We start from the raw sequence: 15,778 nt of genomic DNA on the forward strand, positions 1-15,778 counted from the left end.
CATGTGAGGACACAGTGAGAAAGCTGTTATCTGCAAACCAGGAAGAGAGTTCTCACCAGGAACTTTGAGCTTGGACTTCCCAGCATCCAGAAATGTGAGAAATAAAATTCCATTGTTTAAGCTACCTAGTCTATGGCATTTCGTTATGGCAGCCCAAGGAAACTAATTCAAGGAGGTACACTAGAAACCAGTAAAATTATCCATAAAACACATGGCCTTTTCTCATAAACTGCCCACTATATTTTTAGTTGTAACCTTGAATCTGTATTTATGCTCGTCTTGAGGTTCCTATGAAAACAATTCTGATAAACTGGGACTGGCTGTGCATAGCCAGTTGCCAAAATGTGGGAACAGGAGACCATATACATAGTGAGTTCAAGTTTCCTTACAAGGTGGTTGTTAGAAAGTGATATGCAATTGAACAGGAAGTGGCAACCTCAGGGTTTCCCCGATTACACTGAAACCAATCACATGTGTTTGATGATTTTACCTCTGTCTTCGTGGAAATTCAACTTCACTATCTACTTCCCCTTCTTCCTCTTCTGAGGACTCATCTCCACTCTAAAGAAAACCAAGAGAAAAGAATTTTATTTCTCTCTCTCTCTCTCTCTCTCTCTCTCTCGCGCACACACACACACACACACGGTCCTTGCAAAGATTTAGTCATCAAAAGGCATTGAGTAGTAGCTTTCTGAGTGTCATCTTTAAACATACATATCTTCACTCATTGTTTTAGCAACTTTTCCTGGGTGTCCATGGTGACAGGCCTTGCACTAGATGCTGGAAGACATACAGAACTGAATAAAACATATCTTTGCCCTCAGGGAGGTGAAGGCTCCATGAGCATGTCCAGAGGTGAGTGACAGAGACAGAGAGGGGAAACTGGAGAAGAGGTCTTGGAGTGGGGGCAGGCTCATGCAATCATTGTCACTAGTGGTTCCAGGCTTTGTCATAGAGACTTCACCAAGAAGTGATCTTTCAATTGTTCAAAGCCCAACAACTACTTTTCCCCCTTTCACATACCAACCCCCTTTCACTGACATGATAGTCATTATGTGTATCATCTCCACTACTGAGACATACATCATTTGAGAGTCAGACCATATCTTGTTGTACTGTACCCCTCACTCCACCATTAATACAATGCTGCCTATAGAGCAGGTGCTTAGTACATTACATTATTGAGTCAGCATGTTGGCCGGACAAGGGCCATCCGAGGCCTCATGGTTGCGGGGTTCTGTGGTTGATCTGGAAGGCTGGGTAAGTGTTCTGACTGAATAAATGATCTTCCCTCGCAGGGAAGCTTCCATTTCTCTTCAAGTGCACAGGAGTAGCCACACTCAAACCAACCGTCCTTAACCACAGCGACACTACGTACCACATTACTACAATCCCTGTGAGGCAGGTAATTGGGTCCAAGTAATTGTACCAAAGATCGAGGATAATGTGCTTTGAAAGTCAGTTCTAACGTTACTCTTACCTACTTGCATTCCGATGCTTTCTGAGTAGGAAAGACAGGGATGGAGGTACCCTGATGCTAAGATGAGCCCTTTACCCCAGAGGCACACATGGGAGTATATGTCAGTAGAGAGAAGTCGAATTGCCCCCTGGGAGTGTGGTTCTAATAAGACCAAATGTATAAGGTGTGTGCTCTGTGGCCGGCAGACCATAAAAGGCAGTATGTTCAAGTAGGTGAGGGAAAGGCTGGATTATACTAGGTTTCTGCATGATTTCTCAAAGTCTAGGACTTGCTAATGTACACGAGGAATTTCCTGGAGGGGACAGAGAATACAATGTTAACCAAAACCTGTTTTATAATCGGATCTTTCCTTCTTGCAACATCCTTCAGGACTGGGCTGAAGTAGTGGTTTCCAAACGATTTTGATTTCATATCCCTAATATATGGTTGTCTATTTATAAATGATGTACATTTCAATCAGTCCACTAGTTCAATAGTTCTCAAAATGTATTTCTAAGTCCTTCACTTAAGCAGTGTGAAAAGAAAATATTTAAAATAAAGAAGCTCCTGTTTATTCTCTTGTTAGCTCATCCTTTTACAAAATGTGCACTTGTGTATGTTTTACAATGCACGTACCACGACAGGCTCTGGCATCCACGAAGGCAGTGACGCCCACGCTGTCCTTACCTTTTGAAGGGGCCTTGTTTTTCGAGGTAGCGCTGGTGGGGTGATGTGATGAGGGACGCCAAGGGACGAGGCAGACCTACAGCCACTGAATTCTTCATTTTCTTCCATTTTCTCAGAACCTTGGGCATTTTCTGAGAGGAGATTGTGTGCTGGTGACTTGAAAAGGTCGGGGCTCCTCCCCACCGGCTCAGCAAAGGGACTGTCTAGGGGCCCGCACTGCTCCGGCCTGCACTGGACGCAGGGGTCATAGGGGTCAGCCTGGCAGCAGCCCCAGGGGCCGGCCTGGCCCTGGGCAGGCTCAGAACTTCTCCAGCCATCTGCTGCCACGGCTGTGGAGATGAGGTCAGGGCTGGAGCCAGGCATCTGTCTCTGAGCGTGGTTGCTGAGCGGGCTCCGCAGGGCAGCCGCGGGGCCAAAGTACCTCAGGTTGTTGGCACAGGTGGCAATGTCCTGGCCGTGCACATTGAGCCTGGGATGGTGACTCTGAGACGTGGCGGGAGGGGGCTGCTGGTACTGCTGCTGCAGAGAAGGGTGCTGGGGTTGAGCCTGGTGTAGATACGTGGGGTGGGGTGAGTTTTCGGGGGCCGGCTGGTTTTTCAAGATTGCTGCAAAGTCACTATGGCTGCCTCGGCTATTCCCCCGGCGGTGGCGTGGTTTGCTCCGGTACCGGCTCTTGCCGCCTGAGGTGGACATTTTGGGGCTTCCGGACAAAGGGGATGCAGCGGGAGCCACCTCCACACTGGGGATGCCTTCTGATCGCAGCAGATCCGGCCTGGGAGAACAGAGCAGGTTTAGCTTTAAACACATGAAAACACATATTCAGGTTTGGGGAACTCTATCCCAAGCCTTAAAACACACCGTTTGAATCAGCAGCCACACCCAGGGATTTACCCAATGGAGGAAATGGATGTCCACAAAAACGTGTGTTTGAAGGCACTGGGTTAATGTATTGCTTAAAACAGCAGAAATGTGGAAACTACCTAGATGTCCGCTTACGGGGGATTCCCGTTATGCCTCCTGGGTTTCATCTGTGCCTCACTGCCCAAGGCGCGCAGTCCCTTTAAACTCTAACTCTGCCCGACAGGTTTCTGGATCTCCTCCTCATAGTATCAGCCATCAGCTTGGTGCCAACATGCCAGCACACAGGCATGGGCGATTGCCCACGACCAGAAATCTGTCTGGTGATGGATGGGGATAGATCCTACAGGGATCACAGCGGAGAGAGTTCTGGTACCAGGGACGGACACCTCGGGGTAATGAGGCAAGAGGCTAAGTTCAGAGAGTCAGGTGCAGACACGTCTTCTTGAGGGCTGGGCTATGTCATATTCATGTTTGTCTGTGAAGGACACTAACAAGGAGTCTTGATCACAGTAGGGATGCAGTAGTGTTTCAGGAGGAGGGGACATGGGGGTGGAGCCCGAAGACAGGACACAGTAGACAGCCCAGGAGGTTGAGCAGAGGCAGCGAGAGAAGGCTCCTGAGGAGTGGCCCCGGCACTGCACTGTGCTCCGACAGGGAGGAGTCCTCTCCCAGCCCCGCTGTCACATGCCCCCCGGGCCAGCCATGCAGCCCGTGTCCAGGAGGAAGCTGGCTCCGGAGGTGAACGCTGTGCACACGGACTTCAAGGCACATACTAGTAGGTCAGCAGTAAGTGCTTTCTGAACCGATGAAGCGATTCTGGCAGAGATTCTAGGACACCAGGGAGTATTGCTACCTCCTCCCCACCGAGGAACTGCCATTGAACTGTCCAAATAATCTAGCCTCACCCTCCTCTGGGACCAGACAGATACAAATTGGCAGGAGCTTTCAGGGCTGGAGGCCACCCCCTAGTTTTCTTAACAACAGAATCCTTTACTCAAATTAATTATTAGGAGAAGCCCAGTATCTGAAGCAGATCTAGTGGGACAGCTGAAGAGGCCCCTCCCTGCAGGGTCCTCATTCTCTCCACCCTGCAATCGGACCTGAGGTCCTCTCTATGCAGGCCCTAGGGTACCCCAGACCTTGCTTGGGAACACAGATACAGTCCTGTCCCCACCCTGTGTGATGAGGAACCCAGAGCCCAGCCAAAGTGGCTCCTGGTCCCATAGCTCGTTCCTGGCAGAATGCGGACCAGAAGTCTCCAGCTTATTAGATACAGTATAGTTTGCAGGTGCGTACATGTTACTTGAGAGTTTGTTAAAATGACTGAGTAGGTCTGGGATGGGGCCTTAGGGTCTGCATTTCTAACCTGCTCTCGGATGATGCTGAGCTGAGGGCCTACACTTTGAAGAGCGAGGGCTTAGAGGAAATTAGCCGGCACCAGGCAGTAGGAGGTGGGTCCTTTCTTTCAGGAGAAGTACAGTAAAAGGCTTGCCTTAGCACAGAAGTTCCAGGAGTTACTGGCTTACGATAAGGCTGGTTTACGATAAGATACTGTGCTGCTCTCAGCAGCTTCCTGTCTCGGATTCAGTTCTATGGTCAGTTGACCAGCTTGTGCCTCAGACGGTATCTGGATGGAGGAGGCCCTGGGGCTTTTGTTGAGGCAAGAGGGCCCTCAAGCCTCAGTCAGGGGCGTCTACTTACACAGAGGCTGGCTATGGTGGCATCTAAGAGAGCTGAGGATAAAGTGTCCTACGTCAGGTGAAGGCTGCTTTCACTGAAGCTGACAGCGCAAACATCACAGGACAACGTTGACACAGCACGTCACAGTTGACAAAGCACTTTGCATTATATAAACCACTTGTTTCTTATTATTACGATATCCATTTTACAGAGAAAGGCACTGAGGGATCAGGGCGGTTAGTTGTCTTGTGTCCATCACAAAGCAAGTAAATGGCAGAACTCAAAAACTGACCCCAGGTCTTTTGACTCTGAGGAACAGTTCTTTCCCCGTTCCAAGCTCCTGCTTATTTCAAGGCATTTAGACAATCTTATTGGCCTATCCCAGTGGTCGGCAAACTGCAGCTAGTGAGCCACATGCAGCTCTTTGGCCCCTTGAGTGTGGCTCTTCCTAAGCCTTAGGAGTACCCTAATTAAGTTAATAACAATGTACCTACCTATATAGTTTAAGTTTAAAAAATTTGGCTCTCAAAAGAAATTTCAATTGTTGTACTGTTGATATTTGGCTCTGTTGACTAATGAGTTTGCCGACCACTGGCCTATCCTCACTTGTGACAGGCTCGGTGGATCCATAATGGAACTCTGGCTCTCTTCTTTCTAGTCCTTGACCGAACATACCCTGAAGCCTAGGCTAAAGGATGGTGGATGGTTTCTCCTCTCTGCTCCCCTCAAAGGTCACTGGCCTTCTGGTTTGATAATCATTGAACCGTCCAAATAATCTGAAACTTAACTCCATTAAGGGGCAAGCAGCTGAAAATACTCTTCACAGCTCTAGTACCCATCCAGGTTACTTCCTGGACAAGTTCAGTTGGCTTGTAGACTAAGCATCTGCTGATGGTGCAAACTCCTTCAAACACATTTCCCACAGCACATGAGCTCATATTCTGTAAAAGTAAACATGAGCTCATATATTGAAAAAAAAGGTACTATTGTCCCCCCACCCCCCACTCCAATGCTCTTAGTTTTAACTATAGGCAGAATGCAGGGAGGACCAGCAGGCAAATTTGGTCCCTATTTAGGACACCCAAAGAAAGAGGTGTTGGGCTTCCAGCAGGGTCTTACCAGGTACTATCTGAAAACAATTTCTCAGAACTTGAGCAGGCGATAGTCAGGAGTGGTAAGTAAAAGCGAAACTGGAGTTAATCCATGGAATTGCTCACTAGTAGTTTAGATTTACATTAGTCATGGTCTCGGGCCACCTTTCTGAAAGCCTTAGAATAGATTCTTCGTTTGCATTTTTTCATTACTTTTATTCTTACTGCATTTAGCTCACGTCTCACTGTTGGGCCCACCTCCCAGGTTTAGGGACATTTCTTTCCTTTCCATTAATTTAGCTAGGACAAAACCAACTCTCCATGATTTGGGAGGAATGCGGCTCTTGCAGAACTTGGTAAGAAACACTGACTGGAAGAGCATTTTAAGGTTAAACTAATTCAGTATTTTAGATCTGTGGTTAGGGTCCAAGTTTGTAGTGGGCTGAGTCAGGTTATATGTGGATTTCCCACTAAGCAGGTGGTTGGCACCCCTAATCTCCACATTATTCAAGGGCCAACATAAAAGGAAAATGTGTTATAATTAGGAAAAAGGGCAATCTTTAAAAAAAAACTATTAAAAAATCCACTTTTTGAGTACCTGTGATTTATTAGGTGACCTCACATATTATCTTATTTAAACTTCACAAAAGTCCCTTGCAAGAGTGGAATGAGGGGAACCATATGGGCAGATAGAGGTAATTATCAAAGCTGCTTTGGTAGCACATATACGAAAATTGGGCGATACAGAGAAGATTAGCATGGTCCCGTGCAAAGATGACCCGCAAAATTTGTGAAGTGGAAAAAACGCCCCCAAAACAAGTCCCTGCCTTCATTTTTTTGTGTGGTGGATTTATGGGTACTTATTACATTATTAAAATAACTAACTAAATGAATAAATAAAAGTGGGTCATGTGTGGACCAATGTTGCCTAAATTGAGAATTATAATTAACCCAATTCTGTGTATTAGGGGCCAAAGAAGAAATCTCATGTGCTATAGTTATACCATTTTACCATGGGGCTGAAAGAGGGCAACTGACATGGCCCAAATCACACAGCTCATAATGGGCCTAGCCAGGATTCAAACCCAGGTCTGTCTGCACCCCCCCGCCCCCCCGTTTATTTCTCTTTTCACTATTCTATGCTAAGAGAATAAATATCTATGCCTCAGATAGTAAAGCATGGATCCCTAGGGTCCATGACACACTTTCTCTCAGCTTTCCACTCTGTTTTATCTAGAGGCACATGTGTTAATGATGAGGTAGGGTGGCCACACTCACCATCGTCTGATAATGTATTTTTAGGGAGATAGTTCCCCATTTCTCTGAATACCAGGTCAGCACAAGAGTCTCACCGTTTGGTCTGCACCCCAGGTTTGTGAGGCACGCCTTTCCTTTTCATGAGCTTCTCCATGGCATTGGGGTGGATTATTGGACGGACAGGGTGTCGCTTGTAGGTCCCAGGATACTTCTTTTCCACGGCTTGCTCACGCCTGCAGAAAAAAAGAAAAAGCTCATCTCAGCCACCGCAGACAGACAAGATGGGCAGAATGTTGCACAGGCTAATTCCACCCACAGATTCAGGCCACCTTACCAGGTGCAGGCCATTTGAATAACAAGGTTGCTATTCAGGTAAAAAGGGGATAAAAAAGATACTAAATTCAACTTAATCTGATTTCATTTTTCCCTTCAACTCATAGGTGAACTCGGAGACTGACCTTCCCTCCACAGTACACCTCATGAGAGACACAACGCAATGGTAGAAGTCCTACTGATTTCAGTAGCTGCTGTGTTGGTCAGGACACTGGGATTTTCTTGCCATTCTCAGGAATACCCAAAACCACTTGCAGAAGCCACCTCACTTCCCCAGGGGGCAATAAGCCCCCACTCAACAACATCCAGCTCTCCATGAAATGGCACCCCTTCTTTTTTAAAAAATATATTTTATTGATTTTTTACAGAGGGATAGAGAGTTAGAAACATCGATGAGAGAGAAACATCAATCAGCTGCCTCCTGCACACTCCCCACTGGGGATGTGCCCGCAACCAAGGCACATGCCCCCGACCGGAATTGAACCTGGGACCCTTGAGTCCGCAGGCTGACGCTCTATCCACTGAGCCAAACCGGTTAGGGCGGCACCCCTTCTTGAGCCATTCAGCAGGGTGAAGTGGCAAATAGCTATCAGTGCATGCTCCCCTAGAACCAGCTCTGCGGCAACTCCACTCAACCGGAAACCTCCCCAGGGGCAGGGACTGTGCACCCCCCCCAAAAAAAAATGTTGGGTGGATGAATAAGACATCTGCCAGTTCTGAGTAGCAGCAACATGGAAGAGTAGTACATTTCTGCTGATGGATAGACCACATCAACAAGGGCAGACAGTGGTCTGGATGCATACTTAATGAGCTCCTTCTCCCGCATTTCCAGCTGCAGCATGATGGCACTCAGCTCCATGTATAAATTATTAGCCCGCTCAAGTTTTCTCTCGTAGTGTTCACGAATGTCCAAAGCATGCCTACCAAAGAAAACACAGGATCAGTGAAATCAACCAACTCGGGGGAGGACAAAAGTCAGCTCTCATGAAGTAAGAACCAGAATGGTTGATGTTAAAAGCATTTGCCCAAGGGCCCCCTAGATTAAAGGCTCCCTTGTCCGATGCAACGACTCAGCCAAGATGTAGTGGGAGATGGAAAATCTAAGCTTTCCATTTGGTTTATCCTTAGGGGCCATATCCAGCCATATAGAATAGCCAGGAGGGCCACAGGTAAAATGTGAATGGGATTTGTGCATAATTTGTAGCCTTTGTGTAGCACTGATAATATCATAATAAGAATACAGTATAACTCATTGTTAATGGAAATATGCAGTTGGAGCTGATACCATGATCACTCATTTATACTTATCTGTGGCACAGATCCTGCCTAATTATAGTGGTTATCTATGAACATGTCTTGCATCCCTTAACAGATTATAACCATCTTGAGACCAGGGACTACATCTTATAAGTTTCTGGCCTTCCATGTCACCTAGGACAGGGGCTGAGTGGACAAATAGCATTGCTCTGGGAATCTTCATTGCAGAGATACAATGAAAGAGGATAACAGAGTGGCAGGGGGCAAGGAGGGGAGGATAAGCCAGTGATATAAAGGAGAGCAAATTTGAAAGAGAATTAACAATAAACAGCACAGGAAAAGGTGTGTAGAAAGTGAAGCAGTGATTCACAAAGTGAGTTCCTGCTAACATCTGGAGACCTGGGGATGGGAAGAGGTGGAGGAGAAAGCAGCTGACCTGAGCTCTTCTCGCCGCCTTCTAATCAGCTCTTCATCCAAGCGGTGTATACAAGTCCCTTCACTTTTGATCTTCTCAAAGTGTTTTTTCACTTCTTCTCTCCATTCAGCCTGGGTGAGGATAAATTAGACTTCGTTAATATTCTACGAGTTTCAAACCCTGATACAGCCATAGGCTCATGTATAAGATTTTTTTTTTCTGTAAGCTTTTCCTGAAGAACTTTATAGAATAGATGTTCAATTAATATTAGTCAACAGCAAAATATCTCATGAAAATGCACCTGCACACCATATCCCACCCCATTTTCTGAGTCCAACATTCAATGCCATCTCTTGTCTAGTTTCCTGGGCCACGAGAACCATCACAGCTAGCATACCAGCTATCACCTCTGCGAGTCAAGAGGGCAGCAGAGAAAGCCTGGCTAGAAAGGATGGCCATGATAACCATCTATATATATAAAAGCCTAAGCGACTGAATGACTGAACAACCCAACAACCAGTCCACTGGTCACTATGATGTGCACTGACCACCAGGGGACAGATGCTCAACACACAGGACCGGGCTCCCTCCTGTCTGGATAGGGCCTGTGGGGATTGGGCTCCCTCCTGTCTGGATCGGGCCTGCAGGGATCAGGCCAAAACCAGCTATCTGACATCCCCCAGGGGGTCCTGGATCGTGAGAGGGCACAGGCCAGGCCAAGGGACCCCACTGGTGCATGAATCCGTGCACCAGGCCTCTAGAATGGTACAAGTGCATGTCAGTGAGAACATGCTCATCTTTACAACTGGCACCAGCATTTGTCTTAGGTTCTGTGTATGAAAAAACTTGAAAAAATATTTGGAGGAGAAGACCCAAGGGGCATGAACAGCAGGTGATGGGAATAAAAATACAGAGAATTATACAGGAATTTGGGAGTGAGACTACTAAATTCGTGAGGAATTTAGTAGGCTGACAAAATACTTAAGACAGAAAGGATGTCTAATATGTGATTTAAGTTGTTCAAAATGTAAGTCTTTTCCAATGTCCCAAATCTTTAGTAAAGTCTCTTGACATTCACCCTGACTTTGCATATGTGTTTTTGTTTTTTTAGAAATCAAGAAAAGGTGCTGAACTTCATGGCAGGGGTGGGGGCCAAGAATTTTAGGAAGGCAGAGCCAGAGTGGCCATGAAATTATAAATCTCCAGGAATTCACAGGAGTGTTAGGACATTGGACTTTCCATAGGGCATGTAATTTCAAGCCAATTTTATCTAAATTTTAGGGGGCAGGGAAACCTCTGGTGGAATATAGTCTATATAGGCAGTTTCTCAAAAAACAGCTAAGGATATATTTCCTCAAATTATGTATGGACTACCATCCCTGGAAGCTAATGAGGTTAACATAACTTCCAGTGAAGGCTAGACACATCACTAAATGTTTCCAATTGCATAATCTTCCTCTAGAGCTATTCTATTACCTTCAGATTTGTGTTAATAGTGATCCCTCTAGATCATGAAGAAGTTACACTTAAGTGATTGTGAAATTACAGAAGGTTTCTCCCAAAATATGCCATTTATCATTTATTTTTATAGAGGAAGTTATATTATAACTAGAGGCCCAATGCACAAAATTTGTGCAAGGGGCTTGGCCCTCGCAGCCCCAGCTTCATCTGGAAGGTTGTCTGGAAAGTCATTCGGCTGTCTGGTCTAATTAGCATATTATGCTTTTATTATTATAGATTATTTAGAAAGTGATTATCCTGACTATCCATTTATAATATGCTAGATCTTCATATATATGTTGACTCTGACTGACAAAAATTAACTTTTGTGTACTGAACCTGCCAAACAATGCCATCAGAAAGCCAAGGTCCAGAACGTGCTGTCCATTATTTGATAGCAGTCTTTGACAGTATCCTATATAATAAAAGCCTAATATGCAAATCAACCGAACGGTGGAACAACCGGTCACTATGACACGCACTGACCACCAGGGGGCAGATGCTCAACACAGGAGCTGCCCCCAGCCCGCAGGCCCCAGGCCAGCCAAGGCAGGTGCCAGTGGGGGCCCCCCAATCGCCCCACCCATCACCCCACAGATCAGCCCTGATCGCCGGCCAGGCCTAGGGACCCTACCCATGCATGAATTTTGTGCACCAGGCCTCTAGTCTAAGCTATAAATGCAGGTTTGGTTGAGCCCCAGGTAATGCTGTTCTTTTAATCATCAGATCAAAATCATGAGGTAGAACGAGTATTGAGCTTTAAGATGCCAAAGATTGATAATCAAGAGTTGTTAGACCAAAAAAGAATAAGGGGGAGAATCAAACTTAGGCCTTAAAGTGTCCTCTTCATACAAAAACCTGTCAGTGATTCCAGTACAGTACTTAAAGGAACCAGGAAAGGGAATACCTCCATCTGGTGGTGAGGAATGAGATATGATATGGCAGATCTATTTATTTATTATTTTTTTAAAATAAATCTTTATTGTTGAAAGTATTACATATGTCCCCTTTCCCCCCGCTATTTATTTTTTAATTCTAGAGAAAATAAACCTCTTGATATTTAGCTTATGGGTGTATGGGTTAGGGAAACTTAAAGAGAACATCCTGAAGATTGAAACCTATTAAAAAAGTGAATTTCCAAAAAGAAGTTCCCTCTTGTGAAGAGGGAACAGGACGTGTGGGAAGACAGCAGGTACTGATTAATCATGCTTTCCCCAAAGGTATCATGTGACTGGTAGATGTTAATTTTGGAGTTCCATCACATACACTTAGAATCTTTATGTAATAGGAGTTCCAACTGGCACTTAATCTGCAGCTCAGACATGTGTGGGCATATGTGAAGCCAATTTGACAGAGACCGAGGAGCCTCTGAGAGAAAACAGTCATGCAGGAAGGATTCCTGCTTTAACTTGACCTATAAAAAAGCCACCATCACTGGGGAGGAGCGGCACTTTCCACTGTTTCACTAAAATACCTGTAAGATGTTGCCATAACCAGCACTGCCCCATTGCTTTTAACAAAGTGTAAGCCAACAGGGAAAGGAAGAGTTCATTGTGTAAACAGGACAATGTGCAGCTTTGGAATCTTATAAAGTCCAGAGCTGCAGTTACAGCAGGAAATAACAGCTCCCATGGGTGGTGGTGGTGCCCTAAGGATAAGGGGGCACCTGGTGGATGCCAGCCGGGGATCACAGTCCTTTAGAAGAAAGCAGTGCTATCCAATAAAGCAACACCTGGCAGATGCTAGGCGGGGACTGCTGTGTCCAGCCAGAGCCAGTGGAAAGCAGAGCAGATGCTGTTCATTTGAGGCTGACACCCTACTCTTTATGGGGATTTCCCCCAAATGCATGTGGAGAATGGAAGGAGGGAGTAGGGGGTGCCTCAAGGTACTTACATCCCCTGTGAACAGATAAGAGAAAAATCCAGTAAAACCTAGGTTATTACCATTAATGGGATCCTCTTTATGTCCCAGATCAGGCTTGGGACATAAAGAGGACATTTAGGTTTTTGACTTCTCCAGCCTTCCACTTATTCAGTCAATAGCACTGAAGCTCTTGCACCCAAGCCTTGCTTCTTTTCTCTCCCATAATATAGGTGTCAAAATGAAGTTGAGTTAACAGAAGAATGGATCAACAACATGTGGGTATATCCATTCAGCAGAACATTATTCAGCCATATAAAGGAATGAAGTTCTGATGCATGCTACAACATAGATGAATCTTAAAAACATTCTAAGTGAAACAAAGTTAAATGAAGGATCTAGAATAGGTAAATTCATCAAGCAGAAAGTAGAACAGAGATTAGCAGGGGCTGTGGAGAGGAGGGAATGAGAAATTATTGCTTAATGGGGTGATGAAAAATTTTGGAAACAGATCAATAGTTTCACAACATTGTGAATGTAATTAATGCTCCTGAACTATATGGTTAAAATGGAAAATTTTATATTATATACTAGAGGCCCAGTACACAAAATTTGTGCATGGGGTGGGGGGGATCCCCTCAGCCCAGCCTTCACCCTCTCCAATCCGGGACCCCTTGGTAGATGTCTGACTGCCGGTTTAGGTCTGATCCCGGGGATCGAGCCTAAACCGGCAGTCGGGCATCCCTCTCACAATCCTGGACTGCTGGCTCCTAATCACTCACCTGCCTACCTGCCTGGTTGCCCCTAACTGCCCCCTTCCTGCTGGCTTGGTCGCTCCTAACTGCCTACTGGCCTGGTCACCTCTTACTGCCCTCCTCTGCCATCCTGGTCGCCCCCATCTGCCCCCTTCCTGCTGGCCTAGTTGCCCCTCACTGCCCCCTCCTGCCAGCCTAATCGCCCCCAACTGCCCCCCCTGCCGGCCTGGTCTCCCCATGCAGCCTGCTTGTTCAGTTGTTTGGTCATCCCTCAATAACCCCCTGCCAGCCTGGTCATAGGCAGCCAGCTTGTGATGGCATGAGGGTTAATTTGCATATTACCTCTTTATTATATAGGATATTTTACCTCAAAGTAAAAAAAGAATGAGTTCCAGCCTCTCTTGAGGAATACAGAAGCAGGATTTCAGGGGGCTACGTAGCAGGAAATCATAGATTCTGAGTCAGTAAAGACTTAGATGTGGTAAGCCCAACTCTTGATTGGCACAGAGTCCTGTTTCCTGCCTCCCATGTAAGGACCCACTTCCAGCCTAAGCACCTACTTGCTCAGGACGAGACTACTTTTTGTTTGTTTGTTTGTTTGTTAATCCTCACCCAAGGATATTTTTCTGTTGATTTTTAGAGAGTGGGAGGGAGAGGGAGAGACAGAGAGAAACATCGATTGGCTGCCTCCTGCGTGCACCCCAACCAAGGCCAGGGAAACTGCAACCCAGGTACATGACCTTGACCGGAATCGAACCCGGATTCTTTAGTCCACAGGCTGACGCTCTATCCACTGAGCCAAATGGTTAGGGAATGACAAGACTACTCTTGAGGCAGCACAGTTTTACAGTGAATTTAGTGCCTCTGCAGCTCCCCTGAATTAATGGTGGTCGTAGTGGCACTCAAAAGGAAATTAGAATGATGCAAAGGCAGAGGGTGGTGGAGAGCTTAGAAGCAGGGCACACGGTCCATTTGGCAGCTGGGATTTGGGACCAGGCTAAAATGGTTTCTAAAGACCAATATAAAATGTAATTGAATACCAGAAGCAATAAGTGCCTACTTGGAGAAATGGGTTATTGCTTAAGAATGAAGCAATAGCTGTGGCAGAATCTAATATTGTACTGAAATTGGTTGCTTTGTTCATTTGTGCTATATATGCTGCGTCTTCACACATGTGCCGCTGATGAGAAACAGATGAATGAAGCATTTTCTCTTAGGCTGGGGCAGTGCTCTGGACTGACAGTTTTGGTGGGAGGTGGAAATGATGGCCAACAACCATTGATTAATAACTGATGCTGATAAGATTTTGTCAGCAGGCAGGAGGAGGTGAGGCCTCAGATGCAAGACTGCTACAGCAAAGCAAAACCATGTGCGAATAACCAGCTCTTCTCCACCCGGGGGGCATAATGTCAAAGTACAATGAATATTCCCTACTGCCATCTTATCCATCTCAGGAGGTCATCAGAAAAAGTACCAGAATGTAACAACCCAAAGGAGGCTTAATTTCTGTAGCTTTGTGGGAGGTTCTCTACAGTTTACAAATCATTCGCACTTTTATTGTCTCACTTGGTCCTCAACAAAACTCCACCAGGACGGGAAGATATGATTATCTTTATTGTTTAGATGAGTAAGCTGATGTCTAGAGAATGTAGTGAGTTATCCAGGATCATAGGACAGGGGTTTAGACTCAGGGCCTAATTCTAGAAACTAGCAAGGATAGCAGATTTTGGGGCTCTTTAAGGAGAAGTACAATTTTATGTTGGGAGAAAAATGTGGAAGAATTAATGAATATTAAAAGATATCCAATGTAACAAGTTTTTCTTCTCTCTTCCTTCCCTTCCCCTCCCTTTCTTCTTCCTTTCATATTCTTGCTCCAAAAGAACCTTTTCTTTTCTGATCTCATCTGTGCTATATATGCTGCATCTTCACACATTTAGCACTGCATGTGCTGATAAAAGTGAGCTTGTACAAGTGAGGACACCGACTGTGGGTGCTGGGTTGTACCATACTGTGCTTGGCACATGTTGGGGGCTTAACACACGTTGCACTGGCTAAGAAGTGATATTCTGGGAGCACTCAAGGAAAATCTGCTTAGAAATTAAAGTTTCCCAAGTATATACAGTTATACTGTCTCAACAGCTTGTGACTTAGCATGCTCACAAAAACTGCTTTTCAAAATTGTGGTATGTATAGTTTTATAGTCACTGTATAGTAAAGGAAGCAAAGCTGGGGTTGCAACCAGACCCTATGCTGGAAAGATTTCCTAGAATGCTCACTATTGTTCCCTTTCATTTCACAAAAGGCCCTAAGGTTTTTTTCTGAGCACTAACAGCTATTTGACAGATTTCTTCTCCATGCCCCACACCTACACGTATTTGGATAGGTAATAGTTGTAATCGTTTCAAAGGGAGTTTACTTGAATGCATATAAAAGAACAGAGGAAATGGTATGAAGTCAATCTCCTACATACTCTTATTTTCTCTAAGACAGTGGTTCTCAACCTTCCTAATGCCGCGGCCCTTTAATACAGTTTCTCATGTTGTGGTGACCCCCAATTTCATTGTTACAAATTGAACATAATTAAAGCATAGTGATTAATCACAAAAACAATATGTAATTATAT

The 15,778-nt window shown here is 45.4% G+C and overlaps 1 protein-coding gene across 6 annotated transcripts in view; it reads right to left on the reverse strand.

The window, feature by feature from the left end:
- Positions 1-15,778, reverse strand: part of MAP3K13 (mitogen-activated protein kinase kinase kinase 13) — a 154,306-nt gene that overhangs the window by 7,396 nt on the left and 131,132 nt on the right. For all 6 annotated transcript variants that reach the window (XM_005858438.2, XM_005858440.2, XM_005858441.2 and 3 more), the window contains 5 exons: positions 9,062-9,171; positions 8,172-8,288; positions 7,131-7,268; positions 2,147-2,918; positions 491-561 (listed from right to left, as the gene is read on the reverse strand). In XM_005858438.2, the coding sequence (XP_005858500.1) occupies positions 491-561; positions 2,147-2,918; positions 7,131-7,268; positions 8,172-8,288; positions 9,062-9,171 (1,208 nt within the window). The remainder of the gene's footprint in view (positions 1-490; positions 562-2,146; positions 2,919-7,130; positions 7,269-8,171; positions 8,289-9,061; positions 9,172-15,778) is intronic.

Source organism: Myotis brandtii, unplaced genomic scaffold (genome assembly GCF_000412655.1).
Source record: "Myotis brandtii unplaced genomic scaffold, ASM41265v1 scaffold118, whole genome shotgun sequence".
In the NCBI taxonomy this organism is placed as follows: domain Eukaryota; kingdom Metazoa; phylum Chordata; class Mammalia; order Chiroptera; family Vespertilionidae; genus Myotis; species Myotis brandtii.